At 49.7% G+C, this 13,878-nt stretch overlaps 1 protein-coding gene across 10 annotated transcripts in view; it reads right to left on the reverse strand.

The window, feature by feature from the left end:
* The window catches only part of RNF24 (ring finger protein 24), a 31,123-nt gene that overhangs the window by 7,249 nt on the left and 9,996 nt on the right, over positions 1-13,878 (reverse strand). For 7 of the 10 annotated variants that reach the window (XR_015286962.1, XM_086889728.1, XM_086889727.1 and 4 more), the window contains 2 exons: positions 5,588-5,737; positions 72-114 (listed from right to left, as the gene is read on the reverse strand). Coding sequence is in view for 9 of the 10 variants with exons in the window: in XM_086889728.1 (XP_086745854.1) it covers positions 72-114; positions 5,588-5,730 (186 nt within the window). In the remaining variant the exon portion in view is untranslated. Of the gene's footprint in view, positions 1-71; positions 115-5,587; positions 5,744-7,048; positions 7,467-8,082; positions 8,267-13,878 lie in introns of those variants that run through there. The other 3 variants (XM_086889726.1, XM_086889733.1, XM_086889734.1) reach the window with 3 other exon arrangements.

A 13,878-nucleotide genomic window follows, 5' to 3' on the forward strand; every position in this document is an offset into this window, starting at 1 on the left:
CAGGAGGAAAACTGATGGATTTGGCACTAGGGAGAAGGGAAGGGGGGAAAAAGTTAAGAGGATCATCTCACCTGTTTGTAGGCGTAAAGCTCTTTGTGTGCCTGATGCCTGAGCCTGCAATGAAACCAGGGAGAAACATGAGGTCAGGCAGAAGAATCAGGATTATTGTAATACCTCAAACATTCCACTTCCCTCCTTTCCAGCTTTAACATGTTACATTTTATTTTTTTTGTTATTTCAGAAATGAGAATGGCCACAGGAAACTACATGTTTAGGCAACATCCAGCTTTCCCTGTTGCTGGGAAGGCAACATCTCCATCCCAAAGCACACAACTCCTCCCTTATCCCTCTTTTGATCTCCCTGATTTTCCAAGCAGACATCAACCACATGGGTAAAACCAGAAAAAGAGGAAATCACAATCTGCCATAAATCCCCTCAGTTTCCAACCACTTCTGCTGGCAACAGCTCCAACACTGAATGCAGGACTGTTTTTCAAGGCCTGGGAGCTCAGACCTGAGGAAAGCCCTGCTCCTATTCCAGCAGGGAATGGGGAGGAGACTCCCTGCCCAGAGCTTTCCCACCAAAGCCCCCATCACGCTGCTTGGGTGACACCGCGTTCCTCAAACTCAGCTTTATCCCCAATTCTAGGATCAATCAAACCAGATCCATTCCTGGAGCAAACTGAGGGATGGAGAGGAATGGGATGGGCCTATTCCAGGAACACCTGCTGCAGTGGGAAGTCCAGCAGGAATTTTAGACCACAAGCAAAGTGCTGGTTCCATCCCCTCCCTCCCCAGTCTCCCCTCTCCAGAGTCAGAGCCAGCAGAGCTCTCTGCAGGCATCTGCTGGCTGGAGAAACCCATTATGCTCCTAAAATAAATGCATTTCAAATTAAAATAACCAATATTGCCTCTCATTACCAGACATGGCATTTAATAATTGGAAAACTCAGGAAGGAAGTTCCCAGGGCTGAAGAGTTGGCCAAGGACTTTCAATACGGAGTCAGTGTGTGGCTGCAGGGCTTGGAGAGCCATAGGAATATTTTCCCCAGCCAACTTTGAGTGTAATTTCAGATGGGAAACCCCCTTGTCTGGAATTTCTCTTCTCCAAAAATATTCTGAGGGCTGTCTGAAATCCCTGGATGTTTCAACCTGAGCTCCTGGGGGTTTCCCGATCCTGCCACGCTGCAGTGGGGGAGTTATAAAAATGGGATAAAAAATATTTCCTTATGTCTGACACCCTCCCCCAAAACGCTTTGGGCCTTATAAGCTGAGGGATGGGTAAAAATGCACATTAATGCTGCAGGGAGAGATGCAGAAAGTCGGCTCCTGAGTCCCAAATTTCACAGGGAGCCATCCCTCCTGCTCCAACAATGCTGCCTGGCAGGAACCCGCCTGCAGAACCATGGAAAACCCTGCAGCAGGCAGGGAGGAGGAGGAGGAGGAGGAAGAAAAGGAGGAGGAGACTGGGGTCTCATCCCTCTGGCAGTGACCCTGAACAGAAACATGAGCAGAAGATGCAGGAACAATAGAGAAAACAGGATGAAACCGGCCCAATCCGCAGGGATCCGGTGGCTGGGAAGGCGGTTATGAAACACAGATGGGGAGAAGCGAGGCGTGCGGCTGGAGACCACAGACAAGGGAAAGCTTGGAAGCAGCATTCCTCTGTGTGGAGCACTGAGTGGCCACCAAGGGTTTGGACTCTCTGAGCCAAAGCCACTGGAGCACCTTGGACCAGTGGTGGGGAAGAAGTGACCACCTGGCTGTGGATCTGCACAGCTCCATGCTGGAAGCACGGATCCACAATGCCCTGGGCTGGTGCTGAGCCAGACAGGGAGATTTTCCCAAAAAAAAACCCTCCTCCCTGGAGGTTCTGGGGAGCAGCACGAGTACATCTGGAGCTGAAGCGTGCGAGCTCAGCCTGCTCCTCCTTGCTCTCTGAGCCAGGATCCCAGGCCAGATGGATCCTGGTGGGCCTGGTGCAGCTGTCTTGAGGAGACCCCGGATCCTGGCAGGCGCTACTCCGGCTCCATCCATCTCCTGTCAAGTGCTGTGACTCCCCAGGAATTCCTGGCAGATGTCTGACCCAGATAAGGGACCACACAGTGCCTGGCTGCTGATCCTGTGTGCTGTCACCCTCCCCGAAGGAACAACTGCCTCCTCTGGGCTTTGGGATCTCTTCCCAAAGGAGTGGGAGCTCCCTGCTTCTCTGGGTGACTGAATCACCGACAGCAAGTGAACAACTACGGGTACAAAATGCAGAGGAAAAGTGTTCTGCAGGTTTTCCTCTGAGATTTCCACATTAGTTGCTTTATGGTACAAGGAGTAGAAAGGTCCTGGGCACTGGGTTTTTATCCCATCATTGTGCTGCTGTCCCCAGCTCAGCTGGGCTCCTTGGGCTCTTCATGGAATCACAGAGTTGTTTGGGGTGGAAAAGCTCTCTAAGATCATCCAGTCCAACTGTTCCCCCAGCACTGCCAAGGCCACCACTGACCCACGTCCCCAAGTGCCACATCCACACAGCTTTTAAGTCCCGCCAGGGATGGGGACTCCACCACTGCCCTGGGCAGCTGTGCCAATGTCCAACCTGGCATCTCTGGGTGAAGAAATTTTCCGTCAGATCCCATCTAAACCTCCCCTGGCCCAGCCTGAGCTGTTCCCTCTCCTCCTGTCCCTGTTCCGTGCGAGCAGAGCCTGACCCCCCCAGCTGTCCCCTCCTGGCAGGGAGTTGTGCAGAGCCAGAAGGGCCCCCTGAGCCTCCTTTTCTCCAGGCTGAGCTCCTTTCCCAGCTCCCTCAGCAGCTCCTGGGGCTCCAGAGCCTTCCCCAGCTCCATTCCTTTCTCTGAACACAGAACCCAACCACTGTGCTGGATCCTGGCAGGTCTGAATGCAGAAGGAAATAGCCATAAAAAAAAAAGGCTTTTTAGGGGCTGTGTGCTCTGCACCTGCCAGAGACTTTGAGCAGCTCCAGGCTGGGCAGGGATGAGCCCTGGATGACCCACAGCAAAGCACAGAGAGAGGATGCTGCAGACCTGACCCACAGTGAGGGTGCCATTGCTTAGCTCAGCATCCTTCTGCACAGGGTTTCATGGGACTGAAGGCAACATGAGTTTATCACTTTCATTAATTCACCAGAGATCAGACACGAACAGCTGCCTGCAAAATCTCATTTCCTTGTTCTTCCTTTTTTATCTGTAATTTTGCTGAGCAGAGACAGCAGCCATGAGGGACCTGAGCGATTTGCAGCAGCAGAACAGCTCGAGATTCACCTGATCAGTGCACAAGGCAATGATGATTTTTGTTGTGAAATTCCTACTGGACTCTTGTTCTGAGCCAATCCAATTAAAAATGTCACTTTTTCTCCACTTGGAGTGGACAGCACGGCCTATATTGACACAGCTGCAAAGCACAGCCCATGTCCTCTCCTTCCCCAGCACATCTTTTATTTAATGCTGTCAGCGCTGTGATTTGGGGTGAATACACCTGATATTGGCTCTTCCACACTCTGGATACCTCCCAGGGATGTGGGGAGAGCTGCAGGGGCTGCTCTGATCCAGAGCAGGAGATGAGAACCAGGGCCTGAGGGTGGTGTCATGACTGTTTGGCAAATATTTGGAGATGTGGAGTTATGGGAAAGGAGGGAGAGGAAGGGCTGTGTTGATGCTGCACCCATGGGAAAGCCAGGAGCTGCTGTTACCTGCACAGAACCCCCACAGATGGAAGCAGAGCCCTGGAGGGGACCACCCTCTCCTCCTGTTGGTCTCTCTGCCCTTGCAGGTGGGTGATCCTCATCCTGTTGTCCTCCTACAATGCTTCCCAAACCCCACCAAAACTCAGACTTTTATATCCCAGACAAGCTGAGATTACAGAGCAGCTTCCATGGAGGGGGATGCTCCTGGGACACTGGCACAGCTAAAATCCACAGCACGGCAAAACCCTCCCCAATGGGGGCTGGAGGTTCCTGTTTTGGTTCTGTTCTGCCAATAAAAGCGCTGAGGGAGGAGGTCTGAAGAGCCATTTGTAGAGTCTCTCTAGGGTTTTGGGCTATAAAGGGATCACTGGATGACCTAATCCAACTCCCCATCTATCATGGGTTGCTAAATAGCACCTCGGGAACAGGAGCCAAAATGTCTCGTCCAGAAAGGTCCTCGGTCTTGATTTAAAGACGTGAAGAGAAGGAGGACTTGCCACTTCCTTGCTGGCTTCTCTCACCGGTTACTCACCCTCTCTCTCTCTCTTACAACACGCCTCCAGCTTCTAAATTTAAAGATTTTCTGGCTTGACCTTCCAGACATTACTCCTTGTTATTCCTTCTTTGGGGCATAACACACCCCGTGAGTGCCCAGGAAAATACTCTCCGAGTCCAAACACCTCTTCAGTTTTCTAAGTGACCCATATGGACTCAAGCTCCACCTGAGCAAAACAAGTCCTTGAGTCCTCTGAACACCTCTGGTCTATTTTCATACACCTTCAAAACATAATTTTCATAATTGTGGGAAAAAAAAAAAATGATATGATGCCCAAGCAGCCCAAATCACCCCTTGGTAAACCTGGCTTTGGGCTCATCTGCATGTTTTATGAGGTTTTGCTTCATCCAGAGCTGAAAATGGGTGGAAATTATCAAGTATTTAGACAGTTGATACTGAAATCTCGCTTCCCTGGCCTACAAGAGCAGGGTAAAATATTTTTAACACCCTCTGGATAGATAACCTGGTGGGCCTGGCTGCTGTGGTGCAAGGAGAGACTGGCTGCCTGTTTTACAGGAACACAGGGAAGGGATGTGATGGATGCACAGCTTGCAGGGAGCTGGGGCCAGCTGGAAAGACAGAGTGGAAGGAAAGGGCATGGAAAAGCTGGAGAGGAGAGCTCTGGAAATGCAGAATTTTGGCTACCACTGCTGGCAGAGTGATGACCTCTGCTCCCAGGCACAGGTGGAAGCACAGCCAGCTCCCCATACTGGATTATCAGCACAACTCATCTCCATCACCACCTCCATTCTCAGGCACTGTGTATTTTCCCCAGTTGCCTCATTTCACCCCCGTCAGGAAGAATTTCTCCTCTCAATTAGCAGCCCAATAATCTCCCCAATTGCCCATAAAATAATTAAAAGAAGCCCCAAACTGGAACAACCTTTAACCCTGCTGTCCCCCTACCCCATTGCTCAGATTAACACATCAACTCTGCATCATTAATCTCCAAACTGTGCTGTTGAAGGAGCAATTTGTGTTCAATAACCAACGGAGCAGGTATTAAACATTCCTTAGGCACGCAGGACACGGGTTACTCATTACAAAGGGAAATGTGTTGAAACATTAAGCAGAAAGCAGAGACCATAAAACATCCCTTTCCAGGTTTTTAGAGAAGCTGACCACAATTCCATAACTTTTTTAGCAAATGTGTATCTCCTGGTTTTAAGTGGATAATGTCATTGATTTGTGGGACATCAGGTTGACATAAGATGTGTCAAGAAAATTGGTGCCGCCAAGGAAATAAGGTGCTGCCATCCTCTTTTTGGGATGGAGGGATCAGTGATGGGGCTGGAGGCAGGGAAGCTCTTGGGGAACATTCCCTTACAACATTCCCTTACCTGATCAAGTAGCAACAGAAGAGCAAACTGAGGATGAAGACGAAGATGGCCGTGCCGAAAACCACGATGTATATGTTGAGAGGAAGGTTCTGGAACCCGATGTTCGGCATCCTGAAACTGTAATGCTGGAAGTCTGAGCTCATGGGTAGGCTGTGGAGACAGGGAGAAAACACATGGATCCTTAGGGATGCACTTTGCAGACCAGTGGTCCCTTGAATGGACGTGGAGGGGGCTGGAGATGACTTCTCACTCATCCCCCCTCCTTGCTCAAAACCAAGTTCCCATCTTGGGAACACCGAAAACAAAGCAGGGCTGGATCAGCTGGGGCTGGGATTTTCCTTCTCCCACTCTGAGCTTCTCCTCCAGCTCTTTTCCTTTCACACATCATCATTCAAGTTAAACACTGGATGAGATGGACGGTGGGAATTGCATCCGAGCAGCCCCAGCTGCAGCCAGCGTCCCTCAAACCCCGCAGTAACTTGGTAAAAATACTGAAAGCAGCCAGGAAGCCTTGGAGTAAGGTAAGTTTGCCTTCCCTTCCCCTCCAGTGGTTTCTGACTCCTCATTCCATAGAAATCCTCCACCAAACTCATCAAAGATGAAAAGGAAGAGGACAAGGACAGCCAGGACACACAGCTGCACCGCTGGGAGAAATTAAGGGGAGCCTATGGACTCTGTAAAGGAGGCTTTGTTTGTTTTTCCCATCTGAGATGCAGGTTTGGTGGTTTAAGAGAACTTCTGCAGATTTCAGCTTTACTCCTCAGCACAGCCCCAGGCTCCTTCCCCCCAGGAAAGCCCCGAGGCACCAGCAAGCAGCGGCCAAGAGGAAGAGGCAGCAATTTTGGCTGTCACATCCCTTGTCTGGGACCCATGACCAAAACCTCCCTCCCCTTGGAGAGCCCAAATTAAACCCTGAGCAGCTGCCTGGGATAACAACTTCAGCAAATCCTCTCCCCCAGGATTTTAACAGCACTTATTTATGATCTCTTATCTTCCTATCATCCTCTGAACCCGTTCGCCCTCCGATGATCACAACCGTTGCTGGCCAGCCATAAAATTCCCCTGCCCCCAGCTTAGAAAAGGAAGTTCAAAATACACCTTGTTTTCCTTTCTGCCCACAGGAGAGCAACGTGTGCTGGAGTTTTACAAGCAAGGAAAGTACCTGCAGCCTGAGCCCTGTTTCCCAAATAAAATCACTGAGGGATAACAAAACCCTCCCCTGGAGCGGGGAGTTTTCCACGGCGCAGTAATTGCACAGCTCCTCATTTTGCACAGGGTGGGAAGACAGTGGGGAAACCGCAGGATCTGAACCCACACATGCCAGGGAGCAATGCTGCAAAATCCAAGTGTCCTCTGAGTGTCTCTCCAAGCAGCACCCCCGAATCTCCTTTCCCCCTTGAGGCCCCGCTTTTGCTGAACCCTGTAGGCTTTCCTCTGACTTCCCACGGGGAGCAGACTCACCTCTCATCCCGGCTGCCTCACCGGGACTATCCCCTTGCTGAAGGCAACATCCCTGCCAGCCCCAAACACCCGCCCGGGAGCCTCCTTGCACCGGCTGCTTTCAGTTTCCTCAGCTCGCTGGAAGTTTCGAGGCGATTTCTGGTAAAGCCTGGATTTGATTAAAGCCTCCAGAGAGTAACACGCATGTTCAGAGCCTCTCCCGGCCAACGTGGAAACGCTACGAGAGCTCGGGGAGCCAGCACATCCCCCTGCCAGCGCTGGTGGGGATGGGATTTTATAGCCCAGCAACCGCCCGGCAGCTCACGCTCCTCCACCGACGCCTGTTCCGCTCAGCTGAGCTGGTTTGCTTTGCAAATAAATTAAAAAAAGCCCAATCCAGCCCCCAAACCTTTGTTCCCAGCTCTGGCGGAGTTAATGCGCAGCTCGGCGTCGCAGGGCTGGGTTTGGGTTTCAGTCCTGCCGGGTCAGAGGGATTTGGGATGGTTCAAGGGCTCTCCTCAGTCACGCTGGTGGCATGAGGGTGTTTCAGCTGGAGGACCGTGCAGATACTCACTGCCTTTGGGCAAGGCTGGCTGCCTCCAGCTTCTCAACTGTCTGAGAGAAATGTCCTCCGTCCTCCATCCAGGAAAGCTCCAGGAGACTCCAAGACAACTCTTGGAGGACAGGCAACAAAACCAACCAGCACTGGACTGTTGTTTTTCATTCCTTTCCAAGTCTTTTAACTTGTGATGCTCTTCTCAGCAATCCCACTAAGAGATTCCGTGGGTAAGGAACATCCAAGGCTGCATTTGGGGGCAGCAAGTCCCATCAAGCCAGAAAAATTCCCCATGCTCGCATGCACCTGAGCTGTGCCGCTCTTGCACCAGTCCCCACATCCATGAGCACAGCTAGAAACCATCACAGCCCTCAGCAAATAAACAGTCAGCAGAAACAGAGCTCAGACCAACTCCCAGCATGCCACTATCCTCTTCCAATGGAATCATTTCCCTAATATTTTGCCCTAAAAGCGTGTCATGAACACAGCCATGACCTACCTGCCAGCCATGTCGTGGGGGCTCAGCCTCCTGGGGCCAACCCTTCCGTCCCCTGAGGTGCAAATCCAGGGAATCCCACACCAGATTCATCCAACCCCCGTGTGAAATAACCTCCACATTGGAGCTGCCCTGGTCCTTCCTCCCTCCTACTGCAACAGCTGAGAAATGTTACAGCACAAAACACGGAGGTTAAAGGGGAAAAATCAGTTTGTCTGCCCGGGATCCAGGAAACTGTTAACTTTAAAAGACTCCAGTGAAATCTGATGATTTCAAACAGCCAAGCTTTGGGGTTGTTTTTTTTTAAGGGGAGTAGGGGGGGAGGAACTGTATTTTAAGCTGCTTCAGATTTGCAAAGGCGCAGCCAAAAGAAATAAAAAAGAAGCCGCAAAGAAGGATGAAAAGTTTCTGGTGCAGAACAAAAGCCTCCCTGTTGCTCTCTCCATGGTCAAGGCATCTCAGAGCAGGGAGATGATGCTTGTGGGGGATCCATGGCTCCCAACAGGTCCCTAAAACCCCTGGGATGGGGGACACAGGCTGCCCATAGAAAAGGGGGCACTGGCACAGGTTGTCCAGAGAAGCTGTGGTTGTTCCATCCCTGGAAGTGTTCAAGACCAGCTAGGATGGGGCTTGGAGCTACCTGGGATAGTGGAAGGTGTCCCAGCCCATGGCAGGGGAGTGGAACTGGAGGGTCTTTAAGGTCCCTTCCAACCCAAATCATTCCGTGGTTCTGTAATTCCACGATTCTGTGAAAAATAGCAAGGAACAATGGTTCCTCGTTCTGGGATGCAGAGAGCCACAATGGCAGAACAACCTGAGCTCCACATCTCCTTTCTTACACCCTCCAATGACTCAGCAACGTGGGGCCAAGCACATCCACAATTTTCTCCAAGGAGGACAAAACCCAGCTTTAATTAAAAGCCAAGTGCTGGTTAATGGCCCATCGAGCAGCCAGAAAAGGAGTGTTACAGGTCAGCTCAGCTCGTTGATTACAGTTGGGCTGTGAAAGGTAAACCTCAGGAAGCCACGTCCCAAATTAATTCCCATTAGAGCCGCAGCAAACCTTGAATACGTGGGGCCAACCTCGTACCCAGAGCGTTCCTCATGAGATCTCACAGGGATTAATAAAGGATGCAATTGTCTTCTCATACGTGGAGAAACTGAGGCAGGGAGGAGGAGGGGAGCAAGGCAGAGCTGTGGTCCCTGAAGCCAGGGGGTGACACCAGGGATGCCACTTTAAGTAATGCCATGGGCTGAAAGCTGCAGATTTTTGCTTTCCTGCTGCTTTGCCACATGGATTTGAACTGTGTGCTCCTTTTCGGGGTTTTACTTATTAAAAGGAGCCGCTTGTCCTTTTATATAAAAAAAATTATTATTATTTATTTATAACATCAGTGCATAAAGGGGCCATGCATGGGTTGCGCATCCTCACACCCAAATACAGCCCACAAGCTGGGTGGAGCCGTGGCTTCTGCCTCTGCTGTTGTAAATAAACTCCTGTTTTTAGAGGGATTTACTTTATGTTTTCAAGACAAACAACTTGCTCCACAGGGGTTCAAAGCAAGCTCAGACTGAATCTCCTCAGCCATTAACTGGGGAAACTGGATGGAGCTGGTGGTCCGGGCATCCCACCAGCCAGGCTGGCAAAGCCGACCTATCTCCAGGAAATCCTGAGCTTCAAACACCCAGCAGAGCCAGACACAGGCAGGCTTGAAATCACAAATCTCAGGGAAAAGTGAATGCTAAGCCGTGGCCAAACTCCAAGCTGAAGTATTTTATCGATGGGAAAGGTTTCAAGCGGGCGTGAACGGCGTCTCGAGTTTCAAAGGCGTTTCGCAACGTGTTTCAGACAGGTTTAACCAAAAGCGTTATTAACTCGGTTGAAAGTTAAACTGGGAGCAGCTGACAAGACCTTTCTGAAACAGCCCAAGTTGTGTTGCAAAGCAGGGTATTCTTCCATGGAATAATTCTACAAGAGGAAGGTTATTTAATGGCTATGACTAACGGGATAATATTTAAAAGATTCTTCCAGGTGCTAAGAAGCAGCAGCCAGAGGCACCCTCATTTAACTTGCAGGCAAAAAAATCCCCCTCGTGGACCCCAGAAGCAAAGCTAAGCCCTGACCTCAAGCAGCTGGAAGGAATTTCCTTCAGCTCCGTCTCTGGAGCTGGTCCAGCGCCAGGATCCGCAGCGTGGCAATGGGAAAATCGCAGGCAGCTGCAGAGCCAAGCCCAAACCAGCATCGCCGTCGCCCCAGAGATGCCACACAGCTGCATCACCTTGGCCTGGCGTGGAGTGGGGGAAAACTCAGCACTGCTCTGGCCTTTGCTGTCCAAAGGAACAACAGGAATGGAGCATGTGGGGTAAACAAAAAACTCTTGGCATGATGCAGTTTCAAAGAGCTAAGATGCTACACCATGGGGATGTCACATCCAGCACCAGCTCTGAGCATCCAACCTGGCCCAGAGCCTTCACTCCACAAACCTGGCAGGCAATGGAGGAGTGTGAGGGATGGTGCAAGGCTTGGCAGGGTTACTGATTAGTGGGATTAATGTGCTGGGAAGAGGGAACATCCCAACAGGTCCCTCACACCACAGGCAGAGTTGTACCAGGATCCAGCAAAGCTTGGCTGGGGTGATGCAGCACCATCACAGCAACAGGAAGAACTTTTGGGTGTCAAATGGAACAAAACCCCATTTGTTTCACCCATTTTGGCTGCATGCAGACTTGGGGGTGGTGGTGGGTTTTTGTTCTGTGCCTGGACATCCAAGGAACCAAACTGACCTCCAAGCACAAAGTGCTTCAGACCTTTGATCCCTCCTCCCTGAGAGCGGATCCGATGCTTTTTCTGAACTGGAATCAGGAAATTTCCTGGCTGTGTTCCCCAGCTGGCTGACACCAAACACAAAACCTTAACCCTCTCCACTGCCTCTGGGCAGGGGACACAGAAAGTGATAACATGACAAAGCAATTGGAAAAAAATAGGAAAGTCTAAGGAAAGCAACATCCAGCAGCACGACTGTACTGCTGCAATTTCCAGCGAGTCCTTCTGATTCCAGACAGTTTAAGAAACAATTAATCCCAGAACTTTAAAATTGAAGAGAACCTTTAAGTGGGAAAATGTTTTTGCTACCACTGGCAGAGAAACGTGCAGAAATGGGTCAGCTGCGGCTCCCATCACCCACTGTAAAGTCAAATTCTCTCTCCCAGCGCTGTTGGAAAAGCAAACCAGAGGTTTGTTCAGGGCTGATTTTGCAAGTTCCAGGAAAACAGGCAAAAATAAATAGAAAAAAAATAAAATCAATAGCACTATTTAATACAGTCTGGAGGAGGGGGAAGCAGAGTTTGGAGGAGAGCCCTGCTTGAGCTCCCATCAGGAATGAGAGCTGGGAATCACTTCCCAGGAGGGTTTGAAGCACAGCTGGCAGCACCTCTCTCACAAAGGCTCACAGGAGCTGCCCAAGGACAGCTCAACTCACTGCTCAGAGATGAAATAACACTTGAGGCATTTTTCCCCTTTGGCCTTGGGGATTTGTAATTATTTTTCCCCCCCTTTTCCTGGCACACAGCTCCAACGTCATGACCTGGTGAGCTCACTCTTCCTCCCAAAAGTGTGGTGGGAAAGGATGTGCTGCTGCCTCCTCCTGCCCCCAGCCTTCTTTGTACTCCTGAGGTGAAAAAAGAAGGCAGGAGCCACCACTTCCCATTATGGGCTGATGGTGGTGGGACACACATTATTAAATTTGGGTGTATTTTAGCCCAGAAAGAGCAATGAGAGCACAGGCAAGTGGGAATAACCTCCCACCTTCATTTGTAGTTGCTTTTCCTCATTTGCAGTGTTCCCCAACAAACAGGTTCCTTGGGGAACGCAAATTGGAAACTCCATGAGAAACACTCAGCCTAAGCAGCTGAAGGGTCAGAGCAGAGAAATTGGTGTTAAACACTCCAGGGAATTTGAAAATTCCTGGGTGATGACACAGAGCTGTGGGAATCAATGGAGACTCCCAAAATACCACATCTGGATGAAAAAAAAATAAAAAATCACACTTTGATCATCTTCAGACTGAACCAAAACCAATCACATTCCATGGAGCCAAAGAGCAACTTGCCCTCTCCAGTCTAATATTGAGAAGCAGATGGATTAAACAACTTCCTGAAACCTTTTTTCCCCGCATTTCCTAAGCTCCTTTAATGAGGGAAAAAAATAATAATCAGTGGAACACACAGTGATCAATAATCCTAGGAAATCCTGCTGCAGATGAGCACTCAGGACCAGTGATGGGATCACAGCTGCCAGCAGCCGTCCTATGAAGGCAGTCAGAGGAGCCAAGCACAATTTGGGAACAGGAAGGCAGAATGATCTCGTTTACACTAAATAAGGTTGCTAGGTTATGGATTTTTGGGAGTGGGGGGGGGACACAATCTGAAAGGGGATCCAGATGGCTGTAAAGCCTTGTGGTGGAAAAGCAGCATGAGGCCAGAGAGGGAAGAATTCCTCTTTATGCTGCTGCTCTCTGCTCCTGGATCCTGGGTTTCAGTCCTCAGGAATGCACACCATGGACCCTTTTAATTACACCATTTATATCTGAGGTAAAAACTAAGAAGAGGTAGCTGGATGGAGAAGAGTGAAAAAGCTGGTGACTGGATACCAGGGAAACAAAAGTCCCTAAATAAACCCCACGGAGCAGCTGTTCCCCCAAGCCCACTTTGATCCGGTCAGGTTTGTATTTTACAATCCTGACAGCCTGAAAAAGGCTTCAGGAAATCCCAGACAATCCTAAACCCCAGCCTGCTGGGAATTCACACCAATGCCACGTCACTGCCGTTTCCAACTTTTCCTAATACTTCCAAAAAATGAACTGCACAGTCAGTCCACCCCTTTCCTGGTTTTGACTCAAGTACTGGGATTTAGGGGAGTGTTTTTTTTATCATTCCTTCTCCCTTGCTAACAGAGACTGGGATGGTTTTGCAACACTTCATAGAGTCCAGCAAAAAAAAAACTCTGGGACTCATATTGAAACAGGACAAGAACCGCTTCACCTCTACGGGACTGGCAAAAGAAAGGTGGCTGCAAGGATGGAAAACCCCAGAAAATTTAGTTGGAAATGGAAAATGGAACTTTTCCACAGCCAGACTTGCACAGCCAAGTGAGGTGCTTGGAGAAAAACATTCACCAACCAACAAATGCATCTCCTCCTCTGTCACAGAGTCTCAGCACTGAGGGTGATGCCATGGGGTATCATCCTTCTTCTCCATTCTCCTGGAACTGTGGTGTATCCTTAAGTGAGATGCAGAAAATGAAGGGACCTTAGTGAAGCACTGGCACAGGTTGTTTATGTGGATTGCCTATCCCTGGAAATGTTCAAGGCCAGGTTGGAGCAACCTGGTTTAGTGGAATGAGATGGTCTTGAACCATGCCATGATTCTGTGATTCTAAAATCCAGGTGTACCCATGCCCCAGGGGTCTGTAACCAGGAGGTGATGGACAACAAGGTGTAAATTTTCAACATCACCTGCCCACACCTCTCCTTTGCTCAGGGATGCCGCTTCTTACAGGGGTTCCTGTAAAAACTGTGAACTGAGCCCTAAATAAGCAAAACCCCAATTTACAACTGTGCTGCTGATGCAGAACTTGTTAAAAAAAAAAAAAAAAAGCAAAGCAAACCGAACACCTTTTGTGAGAGTTACATGAAATTTACATTTTTCTTACAGCTGACTGAACAAAACCTGCTAAATATCTTCCGAGTGCTTCACGGCTACAAAGCTAAAAACCAGCAGTGGGAATTTCAGGCGTGTAAC

Source organism: Cyanistes caeruleus, chromosome 5, assembly GCF_971803275.1.
Source record: "Cyanistes caeruleus chromosome 5, bCyaCae1.hap1.1, whole genome shotgun sequence".
Lineage (NCBI taxonomy): Eukaryota > Metazoa > Chordata > Aves > Passeriformes > Paridae > Cyanistes > Cyanistes caeruleus.